A 14,838-nucleotide genomic window follows, 5' to 3' on the forward strand; every position below is an offset into this window, starting at 1 on the left:
TTGGTAGGTTCAAAGGAAAATATTTATAATAATTAAGGACACTAGTTAGTCAGTATAGTTATTATTGAGTTGGGGGATTTATCTTACTATATTAGAAAAATATGGGGGTTGATGAACAGTTTTTTCACGTACGTCACAGGGGTAATTTTGTCCATTCGCTTTCTATTGTGGGGGTATTTTGGTCTTTTCACTGTCTAAAAATATTATCTCGACACTTCTCGATTTTTTCCTCTCTCTGCTCAGTCTCTCTCACTTCGTCTCCCCCCGTTCTGTCTTCTAAAGCTCGCTTATGGTTTTTGATTCGATGAAAATTTTAGTAATAATTAAGGACACTAGTTGGTCAGTATAGTTATTACTGAGTGTGGGTGGGTGGGGGAAGATATTTTTGAATGGAAGCCATTAATTGGAGTAAACTCTAGTATTCAGACATTCAGTTTGTTTTTCATGCTTGCACAATAGCTTTCACCTTTGAAATTTTATCTAGGCCTTTCATTCCGCCATACAAACCAATATCATGCTATATATCTTGAAATCAATTAAATTTTAATTAAATTCTAAAACTATATATACTTTAGTTTTACAATCTTATTAAAATGCATTTCATGATTTTCTTTTTGATCACAAAACATATGTAAAAGATCGACAAATAGAACAGTTGGGGATACTTCTTGCAATCTTGCCTTTTCCGGCCTACTCATTGGCAAAATTTTCCTTTTAAAAATTAGTGAACTCTAAACAATGAGACGGGCTTGAAAGGCAAGTATGCATAAATCCTTAATTAAATTTAGGACTGCGAACAAAAATGGATCAATGGATCATTCTTAGTATTTGGAAATAATGGTAGTTAAATTCGCTTGATACTTGTGGGGTGGATATTATATTGTTCTCCTATTCCATTGGGCAGTTCATGAATATATGTTGGACATAATATACTTCAACTCCTGCAGCTGACAAATAAAAGGACATGGACTTATGGAGAGAACATGCATGGTATCTCCTTGAGTGTGGGGTTGATTATTCTTGCATTGCATATTTCATATTTGCATGCATGCCAGAGATAGAGTGATGGGAGAAATTGCCGGTATTCACTCATGGAATATATATACTCTGTTAGATTCGAAAGTTTGGTAACCAGTTTTACAACACTCAAATAACGACAGCCTCTCTCCAGTGTCTTTCTATCTCTTACGTGAAAACTGAGAGATCCAGCCACCCAGGTCAGGGTGAGATATAAAAATTGTGGTCCTCCTCCTTCCTTTTACTTGGCCTGGTCTCTGCCCACTTTTTTCCATATTATTTTGGTCTTCGAAATACGATTGATATCTTCAAAGTCGTTTGCCAATATCGAGGAGTTCGAATATCAACGAAAAATGGCCCAAACTGGTCCTGAGGACGACAACTAGTGAACTGGTCCTCTGGTCCTGAGGTGCAAAATCCCTACAGGTTTATTTATATTGAATAATGAGAATGAATAAACAGTATCCCTAATGGGTACGGTAAATTCTTGTATTGGCCATAATAAAATCATTTTGTACCCAATTGGGACCTACTAGTTGCTAATAAGTTGTTTGGGTTTTAATTGGGAACACATTCACATATCATGGCTGATTCAGAAATTTACCTATTAAGGGATTAGGAATACTATTTACCCATCCTTAATTCTATATTTTTTGGCACGGAGTTGTTGATATTGTCTGCCATTGGAAACAAAATGACATTATCATAGCAGAATCAGAAAATTACCTGAATAATGAGAATGAAAAAACAGTATCCCAATCCTTAATTCCATACTGACATGTAAAATTTCAAAGAATGTCTAGTACTTGCCTAATTAGTAGGTTAGTCGCATGCATAGTTTGGGATTTCAAAATTTTCGAAATTCGATAAATTCAAAAATCGAAATCTATTAAATTTCGACCCTATTATATTTGGAATTTCAAATTCTTTTAGAATTTTAGATATTTCGATTCTATATTTGGAATTTCAGTTTTTTGGAAAACCGAATTTCCGAGCGAAATTCCAGAGTTTCGTTCGGAATCACGAACTATGATCGCATGGGATATATATTTTTATAAACTAACCAATTGGTCTTCAAAAACACAGTGCTTGTGTAAATTTAGAAACATAACTGCCCAGATTTCACACTATACTAGTTATTAACCCAATAGCCCAATACTAGAGTTTAGAGTCCAAGTTGGACAGAGCATTCGGTCCACACACCTAAGAATTTGCTAAGCTAGTCTCTTCACTCTCTTGGTATGCAACACTGTCTTTTTTCTAGCAAGGACTGTGGAGAGTGGTTAATTAAGCTAATTAGCTAAATGAAAGTATCTCTTGAATGATTAGTCCAACGTAAGATTAATTCAAATAATTGCATGGTTAATTCAAATAATTAGTCCAACGTAAGATATCTTGAATGAAAGTATCTCCCACCATTAGTAGCCTATTCAACAACAGCCGTTGGAACCATGCAATTATTTGAATTGTATAGTGGGGATAATGGAGCATTGTGCCTACAAGATTTATGAGGTTGTTGGCGAGCATCTATTCCCACAAAAAATGATTCTTTATCTACGGTCAATTAATGTAGTTGTCAAGAGAGCCAACATTCAACTAGAGGTAGTGGTTAGATCATGCAATTTCGTGGTCCTAATGTATTGACTTTTGATCAAAGGTCAAACAGATCAAACCACTATCCTGCAAAGAAAAGGAACTACTAATTAGGTCGATAGGGGAGACCTAATAAAGAGGTGTGTGTGATGTCTAAGAACACTTTTCTTAAGTATTCTAAGATCACACAATCTTATTAGTGAATCAGAAGAGTGAATGAAGAAGATGAATTGAATCAAAGTTTTATTGATTGGCAATAAATGTTTACAATTTATCTTTCTCTCTGTTTCTCTCTCCTGTTTTTACAGTTTTTTAGAATCTAGATTGAATGAAAAACATGAATCCCTTTCTAATGCTCTTCTAGTCTTTATATAGTGTCCTCATTTGGCCTGGATCCAGTCAATTTTTGACACGTGTCCCGCTTCTTTTCTTTCTTTTCCCGCTTTTACACCGCAACATAATTTGAACACCCACGAGATTTACCGAGATATTGGCCTTTATGCCAATATCTTGAGTTTTAAAATATCAAAATGAATATGTTTATAAGTACGATATTTGCCTACTACATCGCCCCTTCTCGAAATTTTGAAATTTTCTTTGAAATTTCAATTTTTCGAGAAGCAATTATACCAAATAACGGATATGAAAACTATCGGGCCCAAACAAACACCCAATCCAATATTTCAAAAAATATAAATTTAAACATCTTTAGCTTCTTCAGTACACTTCCCAAACACATAATCTCTTTAGCTTCTTCACTACGCCTCCACACCTAAAAAAAAACTCTGGTTTTCTTCTTCTTCAACTTTCCAGAACTCATCTCTCTTGCAATCCATAAGGTATGTTCTTTCATCCTGCACTTTATTAATCTTTCTAACACATGCATTGATATACTTGTTTTAGTAATAATAAATATGATATTTTATCTTAGCTTTATTTGTTTACATCTGAATCACTTAATTTTGCATGTCTGCGTGTACTAATGTTTATGTAATGACATATATTACTACCTTGAACTTCTAAATATATAAAAGTTTAAATCTTTTTATTCCTACCTTAATGTTTATCTTTTTGTTTGTTCTGGCTTTACTATCGGCATGTATCACAATATTTCCGATATTACTTTATTCCGATATAACTCTATTCATATGTATCTCCAATGACTTATATCGACCTTGTCGATACTATAATATCATGCATCTAATAACATTATGAATATTGAAGTGCCGATATTAAAAATACCTTTGTCCTTCCTTCTTTGTGTATAGTCACTTCAATGGCCAGTGAAGATATCATCTCTGATGCTAGTCTCCCTTCTGAGGATAGCATCTCGAATAGCATTCTTTCTGACGATATAATTCCTGACGATAGACCTTTCAGTCATAACTTCACTTCGACTTCGAACAATAACTCTCGGCCCCATATTACATGGGACCTATCTTATGTTGTAGAAGGTATTCCATGCTATCCTTTTGCAACCACTAATTCTGAATCTGAACGTGATACCATAGAAGATACCAGCCGATGGAGAACTGGCTTTTGCAATTTCTTTATTAAACGACCCAATCTATCATTAGTTCAAACTGCCTATCAAATTCCCTCTTCACTTTATCTACAACATTATGCTGGTAGTCGGGCTTTTACTCAATGCCTGAGCGGTACCAAGAATGGAATCATTATTACTGTCGGCCAACTCGCTGCTGGTCTGAGATTTCCTCTATCCACCCTTGATCGTGAAGTACTAAACCATTTAGATATTTCTCCTGGTCAGGGCACTGGTAACTTCTGGCGGCTGATGTTTGTATGTAATTATTATAACAACCACCTTTCTCCCGATAAATATGCTGCTGACTGTATTAGGTTATCCGATATTCTTATGCACTATAGATTCTGTGAAAAGATTATCGGATACTTTTATCTCAAAAAACATATCCATCGAAACATTAAGGGTATTCTTAGAAAAAAAACCGCAATAGCAACAAACAATTGGACCCAAAGATTATCCTATTGTTGTTTTAGGTAACTGGGAAAGTTCGATAGCCAAAGAAATCCCCTTTGAAACATCAAGTCTTCAACCCCACGGTATGTCCTCCCCTTTCCTTTGTTTTCCTTCTTCAACCCCTCCGAACCCCTTTATCTAATTTCACTCTCATTTCGTCTTTTCAAGATTTCTACCGATTTTGCCAAAGCTCGTGGTAATTCGGCCTTGTAAATTACATTAACATGCGACAGAGTCCGAGGCTTTTAGAAGGAACTGAAGTCGATGTTGATATAAAAACGGGTGCCGATAAAGAAGGGAATCCCAAAGTTACTCCTGTTTATCTGGCCGCTATCTCCCACTATCGGGCACCTATTTACGTTCTCAAACATCGAGCTCTTCAAAAATATGGGCCAGTCGCCAACTCCCCCTCAATCTCCTTTAAACGATTCCTCAGACGATCTACCCTTTATTATATCCTCCTTTGCTTTGCACGAATTGCCTCCTACACTTCTCAAAAGCTTCTACGATTATCTAGACAACACTTGTACCATGACTCCCAATCTTTTCCCTGATATTAAAAAAGAAGTTCCTGATTTTTATGAATATCTGATATTGCAAAATATATTTAATCAACATCTTTTTATTGTGCACAAATATGGCTCCTCGAATGCCGATGAATGCCAACGCTGGTCGTTATTTATTTGAGAAAGGGAAAAAGAAAACCCCGAATCCCTCCTCCAAACCCACTGCTGCTGATAAACAACCTGCTCCCCCTTCCATCCCTACCAATCCTCCTAATGTTCCTAAAAATCATCCTCCCTCTGCATCCCAACCCAATACCACCATTCCCCCTCCAACTACTAATGTTTCTTCTAAAAAAAGAAAAACTCACTCATGGGGTGAAAGTAGTCTTCCCGATGGTCAAAACCTTAACTCCTTTTCATCAGCCGATGCTCATGAAATTTTCAGACCTGAATTTTACCTTGCTGATGGCAGCCCTATCCTTTTAAATGACTCTCTTTTCGAAGAAACTCATAAGACTGAACTAGGTGTTGCTTTAGCTAGCAGCTCTATTCTTCCGAAAGACAAAATTGTTGCTCTCAACATTGACTCCTCTGAACGGCTTACCGAGTTTTACGATCATATGGAGAAGGTATTTATATCTTATCTTCTTTTATTTCATATTAATCTCGTCTTTTTACATTGTACTTATCTACTTTGGATGTTTTTATAGGCGAAAGCACTTGTCATGGCTCAATTTGATTTGCTTCATAAGCAAGAATGCGAAATCGGGGGCATTAGAAAACTCGACTACTCGTGATTAGAATAGGACCGATTATCCCAAGAAAACAATGGGTTCGTAAGGAAATTCGTCAATAAAGAAAGTCGCTATGAAGCAACAATCTGAGAAAGCCGAGAAAACATTATCGGCTAAAGAGGCTGATCATGCCGAACTTGTGAAGAAAATGATTGATGATTTTGTTGCCGAAAGACAGAGAAGTGCAGAAGCCTCTGAAGCTGCCGATGTTGAATTCAATAACATCATGGCAGCTTTTAATTCCCTCGGTGATAAGTTGGATATCTGCAAGCCTTTTGTTCCCCGTAATATCCTTATGCAGAACAATATGCTTTCGGATGATGAAGATGAAGATACAGCTACTGTGGCTGATACCACCTCACAGCTTCCACCTGATGCTACTCAACCCACTGAGGCCACCTTATCTGATGTTGATGCACTTCTGAACAATCCTCTTTAAACTATCCTCTTTTTGCTCCAAAGTTGTAATTTGCTAACACTATATAGTTTTTGACTGTTCTAAATTCTTAGTTCCATTGATCTTTTGTTTTTGATACTTCAACATTATTTATAATCTTCCCGTACTTGCACTCTATCGGCAATACTCATAAAGAAAATACAATTTTCGATATCCTCAACTAAAATAATAGTATCGGCGATACTTAGAATTAAACCATAAAGAAAATACAATTTTCGATATCCTCAACTAAAATAATAGTATCGGCGATATTTAGAATTAAACCAGAAAGAAAATACAATTTTTGATATCCTCAACTAAAATAATAGTATCGGCGATACTTAGAATTAAACCAGAAAGAAAATATAATTTTCGATATTCTCAACTAAAATAATAGTATCGGCGATACTTAGAATTAAACCAAAAAGAAAATACAATTTTTGATATCCTCAACTAAAATAATAGTATCGGTGATACTTAGAATTAAATCAGAAAGAAAATACAATTTTCGATATCCTCAACTAAAATAATAGTATCGGCAATACTTAGAATTAAACCAGAAAGAAAATACAATTTTCGATATCTTCAACTAAAATAATAGTATCGGCGATACTTAGAATTAAATCAGAAAGAAAATACAATTTTTGATATCCTCAACTAAAATAATAGTATCGGTGATACTTAGAATTAAACCAGTCTGCCAATTTACTTTTATCAAAGCTCTACCACATACCTTTATTATCAAATGATCTTCCATGGTTCCTCCTCTACGGATATCTTGCTTGATAGCTATGATCTTTTTATGCCTGATATCTGCCCCTGTTTTTGATATCAGGACTTTTTGACAGTACGCCTGAAATCAACATTTCTGCCAATCCCAGGACTTTCTTATGCCTGATATCTGCCACTATTTTTGATATCAGGTCTTTTTGACAATATGCCCGATATCAACACGTCTGCCGATACTAGGACTTCTTATGCATAATATCAACATTTATGTCAATATTAGGACTTTTGACAATATGCCTGATACCAACACGTCTGTTGATATTAGGACTTCTTACGCCTAATGTTAATATTTCTATTGACATCAGGACTTCTCATGCCTGATATCTGCCTCTGTTTCTGATATCAGGACTTTTTGACAATATGCCTTATATTAACATTTTTGTCAATATCCGGACTTTTTATGCTTGACATCTGCCTCTGTTTATGATATTAGGACTTTTTGACAATATGCCTGATATCAATATTGCTACCAATATCTTGACTTTTTATGCCTGATATCTGCCTCTGTTTCTGATATCAGGACTTTTTGACAATATGCCTGACATAAATATTGCTACCAATATCAGGAATTTTTGACAATATGCCCGATATCAATATTTCTATCGATATCCGGATTTTTACCACATGCTAACACCATATATATTTATATATATAAAAAAAATGAAATTTGAAACTTGAATCCCTTTATGTTGAATTGAAAATTCATGCTACACATCTTAATTGCTCATGAAATTTGATAGAAATACCTTTACATTATTGATAGAATACCTTCAGATTACTGACATTCTGAGGTTTTGCTAACATTTCCCCATCAGCTTTCTTTAGATAATATGCTCCATTTACTCCCACTTTGTGGACAATGTATGGACCTTCCCAATTCGCCGATAACTTCCCAACTCCTTTTCCTTTTGTCGTCTGTGTAACCTCTTTCAACACTAGGTCACCTTCCAGGAAACTTCTTTCTTTTACTTTCTTATTAAATGCTTTTCTGAGTTGCCTATGATAAGAATCAAGCCTCATTCTTGCTTGCTCCCTTCTGTCTTCTAAATTTAAGATCTCTGCCTGCATCCCCTGATCATTCAATCCTTTTTCTACAAGCATTGTCCTTGATGTCGACACTACCATCTCGGCTGGAGTTACAGCTTCCATCCCATAAGCTAACGTAAATGGTGATTCTCCCTTTTGCTACTCTTAGGGGGTTGTTCTGTATGCCCACAACACACTATTTAACTCATCAACCCACAAGCTTTTCTTATCTTCCAGCTTCTTTTTTATGTTGTCCATAATGGTCTTATTCGTTGCTTCTGCCTGCCCATTCCCTTGAGCATAATAAAGTGCTGATGTAAAGTGCTTGATCTTATATGATTCCAAAAAATCTTTCACTTTTCCCCCAATGAATTGAGGTCCATTATCCGATATAATAGCATGCGGCAACCCATATAGGCAAACTACCCTTTCAAACAAAAACCCAATAATGTCCTGCTCCTTAACATGCTATAAAGCTATCGCTTCTACCCACTTAGTGAAATAGTCAATTACTGCTAAGATGAATCTCTTCTTTCCACTTCCAGGTACGAGAGGCCCTACAATGTCCATCCCCCATAACGCGAACGACCATGGGTTCGAAACACAATGTAACTGCTCTACTACATGAATGGCATGTCCATGTTTCTGACACTGACTACACTTTTTTGCATATCACAAACAATCTCGCCTCATTTGTGGCCAAAAATACCCCCGCCTTGCAATCTTAGTTAACGATCTTTCCCGAATGATTGCCACATTCTCCTTCATGCATTTTTCTGCAATAATTTTTGAGAATCTTACGCGATACACATTTTAAATGTGGTCCCCTAGATTTTTTCGATATAGCGATCATCTATTAATAGATAGATATCTTTCAGCTCCTCCTTTTATCCTTCTAGCCTCATTCTTATCTCTGGCGGCAACATTCCTTATGATAGAAATAGCACATAATTGCTCATCCATGGCTTTTTTCCCCAAATTGTATCTATTTCCATTATCTCTGTGGTGTCTTATATTAATACTCGAATTTCTTTGAACCCCTATATGCAACAATCGCCCTTCCTCATTTTGAGCATCGCAGCCCACATATGTCAATGCACCCAATAAAAGATGTCGGTTCTCACCCCTATCGAGATCTTTGAAAACAATATTCTTGAAATCCTTGAACTTCATCCTCACCAAATTTAGATAATCTATCATGTTATCACATTTTGCTGCATATCCTTCATTGATCTGGCTTACCACCAACTGCGAATCACTGATAACTGATAAGTCTTTGACATTCAACGATTTAGCCATCTCCAAACCTGTTATTAGAGCCTCATACTCAGCTTCATTATTAGAAGCGTGAAAACCTAATGTAATTGCTGTTTCGATTCTTTGGTTTTCTGGAGTTACCAGCACAGCGTCGATCCCACATCCCTTTTGCCCTGATGACCCATCTACAAAAAGTCTCCATCCCTTTGTTCCTACCCAAGGATCATCCTCATCCATTGCATTATCACTCTCTTGTACCAATAAAAGATTCTCTTCTTCAGCTTTCCATTCTTCATCTTCAGTAGGAAAATCTGCTAAGAAGTCAGCCAAAACTTGGCTTTTCTCCGATATTCTATTTTTATATTCAATCCCAAACTCATCAATAAGAACCGACCACTTCGCCATCCTCCCCGACTTAGCTGTCTTAGCTAAAGTTTGCTTCAAAGGAATATTTGTCATTATTACTACTGAATGGGACTGAAAATAAGGATTTAACCTTTGAGTAGAATATAAGAGAGCTAATGCATACTTTTCTAACATTGAGTATCGAGTTTCAACTTCAAGCATTGTTTTAGATTGAAAATACACAGGCCTCTCAACTCCATCTTCCACTTTGACTAGTACTGAGCTTATAGCAAAATCCGAGATTGCAAGGTATAAGAACAACGTATCACCTTCTTCTGGTTTTATCAAAGTTGGAACTTCTTGCAGATACTTTTTTAACTCGGTGAATGCGAGTTCGCATTTGTCATCCCATACAAATTTTATATTCTTCTTCAACAGTTTGAATAAAGGTTTACATCTATCAGAAGTTCGAGATATAAACCTATTCAACGCTGCAATTCTGCCTGTAAGCTTTTGAATCTGCTTCCTTGTGCTGGGTGAAGGCATCTGCTGGATAGCTCGAATCTGATCTGGGTTAACATCAATTCCTCGTTTTGTGACAATCTATCCGAGGAATTTTTCTGAACTTACCCCAAAAGTACATTTCTCAGGGTTAAGCTTCATATTAAACTGTTAGAATATCTGGAACACCGTATTCAAATCTTGAACATGGTTAGACGCCTTCTTTGATTTGATGACCATATCATCTATATATACTTCCACAATATGTTTAATCAGATGTTTAAACATCTTTTCGACCAACCGCTGATATGTCGCCCCAGCATTCTTCAATCCGAATGGCATTTTAATGAAACAATAAAGTACCCCCTTCAACCATGAATGTTGTTTTCAATTGATCTAATATTGACATAACAATCTGAAAATACCCGGAATGACCATCGCAAAAACTCAACAATTCGAATCCAGCTGTCCTATCCACCAGTTCATCAATTCTAGGCATCAGATAGTAATCCTTCGGGCATTGCTTATTAACATCTGTAAAATCCACACATATATGAACCTTGCCATTCTTTTTCGGAACAACCACAATGTTTGCAACTCATTCTGAATTATCGATCTCTTGAATGATTCCACATTCCATATTCCAGCATTTTCTGAATTTCATTTTGTACTGCTTGCGTGTACATCGGCCTAACCCTTCTATGATGCTGATGAACTGGGATTGCTCCTTCTCGCATATTCAATTTATGGGAACATATCTGAGGGTTAATACCAAGAAGATCAGCCATCGACCAAGCAAATACATCTTTATTCTCCTTTAGAAACTCAATTAAATCACTCTTGATTTTTGAACTCAACTCTGTTCCAATAAAAGTGAAACAACTTTCATTGTTTTGTCCAATATTGATCTTCAACACTTCTTCCATTGTCTTACTTAGGATTATCTCAGAATCTATTTTCGCTTTTGATGTAAACTGAACCTCCTCCTGACGACTTTTACTATCGGACTTTGGAACTGAATTTTCCATTAATTGCTATCTGGCGACTTTCGAGATGCCCCCAGTTTCTACTTGCTTTTCTTTCATCATACCCTTCACAGTAACAAAATTGCACTTCTCGGATTCTGACTGGTCTCCTCTTATCTCATATGGCCCATATGCTGTCGGAAATATGATAACTTGATAAAAAGTGCTCGGAACTACTCTCATAGCATGTATCCATTTCTTTCCCAAAATAGCATTGTGATATGAATGATGCTTTATGACTAAGAATTTAGTCATAATGGTCTGTGGGCCTGCCCTTACTGGCAATTTGATTTCGCCCGCTGGTCTTGTTGAGGTTCCATTAAAACCATACAAATTAAATTGTGGTTCTTTTAAATGGGATTCATCGAATTCGATACCGGTATATACTTTCCAAAATAAAATATTTACTGAACTGCCACAATCGACCAATATCTTTTGGACATCATACCCTGATATCCTTAAAGTGATTAGCAAAGCATTGTCATGAGGTAACATTACCTTCGATAGATCATCGGGTACAAACATAATAGCTCCAGGTATACTTGCCGATATGAGAGCAGGGTCTATTGGGATTGGTTCCACATTGACTTCCAGAACTTCTTTGACCGTCGATATCTTTCGAATTTTGTCCCTTATGATCTTCTTCTGTGGAATAACTCCCTTATATATCATGTTAATCACCCTTGGAGGCTTATCATTCATCACCGCCGCCACCTCTAGTCTGGCATCAGCTCTAAACTCCCTGAGCTTTCCTTCTCTCATTAATCAATCCATTTCCCTAAGCAATTGAAGACATTTGTTTGTCTCATGATTCTTCACCTTATGAAAATTATAGAAAGGTTTATCTTCTATCTCCCGAGGTTTATGAGTCGGATGTTGGAAGTAAAGCTCTTTCCCTACCCTTCTCAAAATGTCTTCTAATGTAGTATTAATAGCGATATAATTGGATGGGTCCAACTCTTCTCTTAATGACCTTTCGAACTTCTTCTTTTGTGAAGATTGACCGTCAGCTTTTGAGTAAGAATCATTCTCTTTTCGCTTTTCGGATTTATAATGGGTCTCTTCTTTCGCTGAATTGCTTGCCTCAGATACTTGCAACACAAGTTGAATTAAAGCTGATAAAATACCTTCTTCAACTTGCACATCTTTCTCGGCTTTATCATATAACTCTCTAAGAGTTTTAATCTCCTTTCGAAGTATATGCTTGTGCATATCGGACGCAGGAATGAGCCCTGTCTGAAAGGCCATTACTACCGTCATTTTAGATTCATCCAAATGTTCTACTAGCTGCGCCTCTGCCTTGAATCGTGACAAGAATCCTTTAAGAGATTCCTTCTTTCCTTGTTTTAGTTGGAACAAAACCGATACCTGCTTCAATTTTACTCGCTGATGGCCATATTTGGTCAGAAATTTTTCTTCAATCTCCCTATAACTTGATATTGAACCCTCTTGTAAAGAACAGAACCACTTCAACGCCTTTCCCTTTAAACTTGAAGAAAAAGATTTGCATAACAATGAATCCAAAAATGCAGTTCCCTTATATATCAAAAACTGATGCCGATATGCGAAAAGATGGTCCATCGGATCCGATGATCCATCATATTGTATGAACTTGGGTAACTTAAACTTCGGCGGAACAGGCATCAACTCAATACTTTGATGTATCAGATTTCTACTCACATCATCCGCTAACTTTCTTATTGATGCTGAAGTCTTCTCGAGCCCTTGATTTCCCAGTTGCTTTATCATCATTTCTTGGATCATCTCCTTTGTGATAGGTTGTAGTATCGAAATTTCCGATATTAGAGATACTTCGGCAACTCTTTCCTTTCTTGTTGATTCTTTTCCAGTATAATGACTACCTAACTTCGAACTACATTCCTCCTCGTCTTCCTCATGAAGATCTCTTACTGCATTACTTAGACCTCCCTTCTACATCTCTTGGTTCTCTTTAAGTAAAACAACATTCAGCCTTTCCACCTCTTTCAATCTTTTCAATACTTCTTGAAGTGAAACTTCACCCTCAATCTTTTCTTCCTGTAACCTCCGACTTATAGAAGTTCTTGTATTCCTTGTATGTGATTGATTATCGTTATCTATTCGCTTGCTATTCACTTTCTTCCTGGGAGCCATTATAATCCACTTCTCACTCCTTTTTCACACTTCTTTCACTCAAATTCAAAGAAACACTTCGGATTCTTGATTGAAAAAAAAAAAAAAACCAAGTTTTTCTTGTCCTCGATGCACAGACGGCGCCAATGTGATGTCTAAGAACACTTTTTTTAAGTATTCTAAGATCACACAATCTTACTAATGAATCAGAATGAATGAGAAGAGTGAATGAAGAAGATGAATTGAATCAAAGTTTAATTGATTGGCAATAAATGTTTACAATTTCTCTTTCTCTTTGTTTCTCTCTCATGTTTTTATAGTTTTTTAGAATCTGGATTGAATGAAAAACATGAATCCCTTTCTAATGCTCTTCTAGTAATCTAGTCTTTATATAGTGTCCTCATTTGGCCTGGATCCAGTCAATCTTTGACACGTGTCCCTTGCTTTTCTTTCTTGTTTCCCGCTTTCTACCTGCAACATAATTTGAACACCCACGAGATTTACCGAGATATTGGCCTTTATGCCAATATCTCGAGTTTTAAAATATCAAAACGAACATGTTTATAAGTACGATATTTGCCTACTACAGTGTGGTTGATACCATAGCACAAAATATCAGAATATATCACGATAAATATCGAAAAATCAGAAATGGGTATATAAATATTGCAATATTAATTTGGATAAATACTAGTGTAAGTATCGATGATATTTGTGGATATATCGTGATATTTCAATGATATAACAAGTTTTTGTTATAATCACGATATTTTCGGAGATAATTGGTGTTGTTGGTGGCAATTCGATTGGAAAGAAAATGGAGAATTATTGCAAACCAACGAACAAACTCTAAAAATGCTACTCTTACCCTCTCTCACGCGAGCTTGCTAGTTCACAAATTTTGATGGCTAGAAAAGTTCCTTCTTTTCCACTCTCGCACACCTCTCAAACTCAAACTCAAACTCTATCAAAAGTGCTCACGAATCGGGTTTCACTGTCCAAGGTAGTAGAAACTCAAGGCACAAACGTTCTAAGAGGTTAGCATTCACGTTAGATTGCTTTTTTAATTACCTCAGTTGTGTTCTCCAACTTGATTAATATCTTTCTCTTTTTCTTTATTTTTTTCTTTCCTTTTCCAAATTCGAGGACAGTGATGACTTTGCTTGGTGAGTGGTTTATTTTTCCCATTCAAATGACATTTATTAGCTAGACCTGACTAAATGACACAAGTTCTATAGGAAGTTTTACTGTTTCAATCTGAATTGAGTTTTGTGATTCTATCCGAAAATAATATCTATGTGCAGAATAACATGTTTAACCTAGCCGAATCAGTATGCATGTCTCTGTCTCTATGGCTTGAATGATTTAGTAAAAACACTTGTTAAATCAATCGAATAGGTCAAGCTACACCCATTCTGTTACAAACCTATTCTACGAA

The 14,838-nt window shown here is 36.2% G+C and overlaps 1 protein-coding gene across 1 annotated transcript; it reads right to left on the reverse strand.

The window, feature by feature from the left end:
- Positions 1–9,009: 9,009 nt before the first annotated feature.
- LOC147475693 (uncharacterized) lies at positions 9,010–10,308 on the reverse strand. Its single transcript, XM_086585502.1, has one exon. The coding sequence runs from the start codon at positions 10,306–10,308 to the stop codon at positions 9,010–9,012; it is 1,299 nt and encodes a 432-aa protein (XP_086441628.1).
- Between the last annotated feature and the right edge of the window lie 4,530 nt (positions 10,309–14,838).

This window comes from Coptis chinensis, chromosome 9 (genome assembly GCF_015680905.1).
Source record: "Coptis chinensis isolate HL-2020 chromosome 9, ASM1568090v1, whole genome shotgun sequence".
In the NCBI taxonomy this organism is placed as follows: Eukaryota; Viridiplantae; Streptophyta; class Magnoliopsida; order Ranunculales; family Ranunculaceae; genus Coptis; species Coptis chinensis.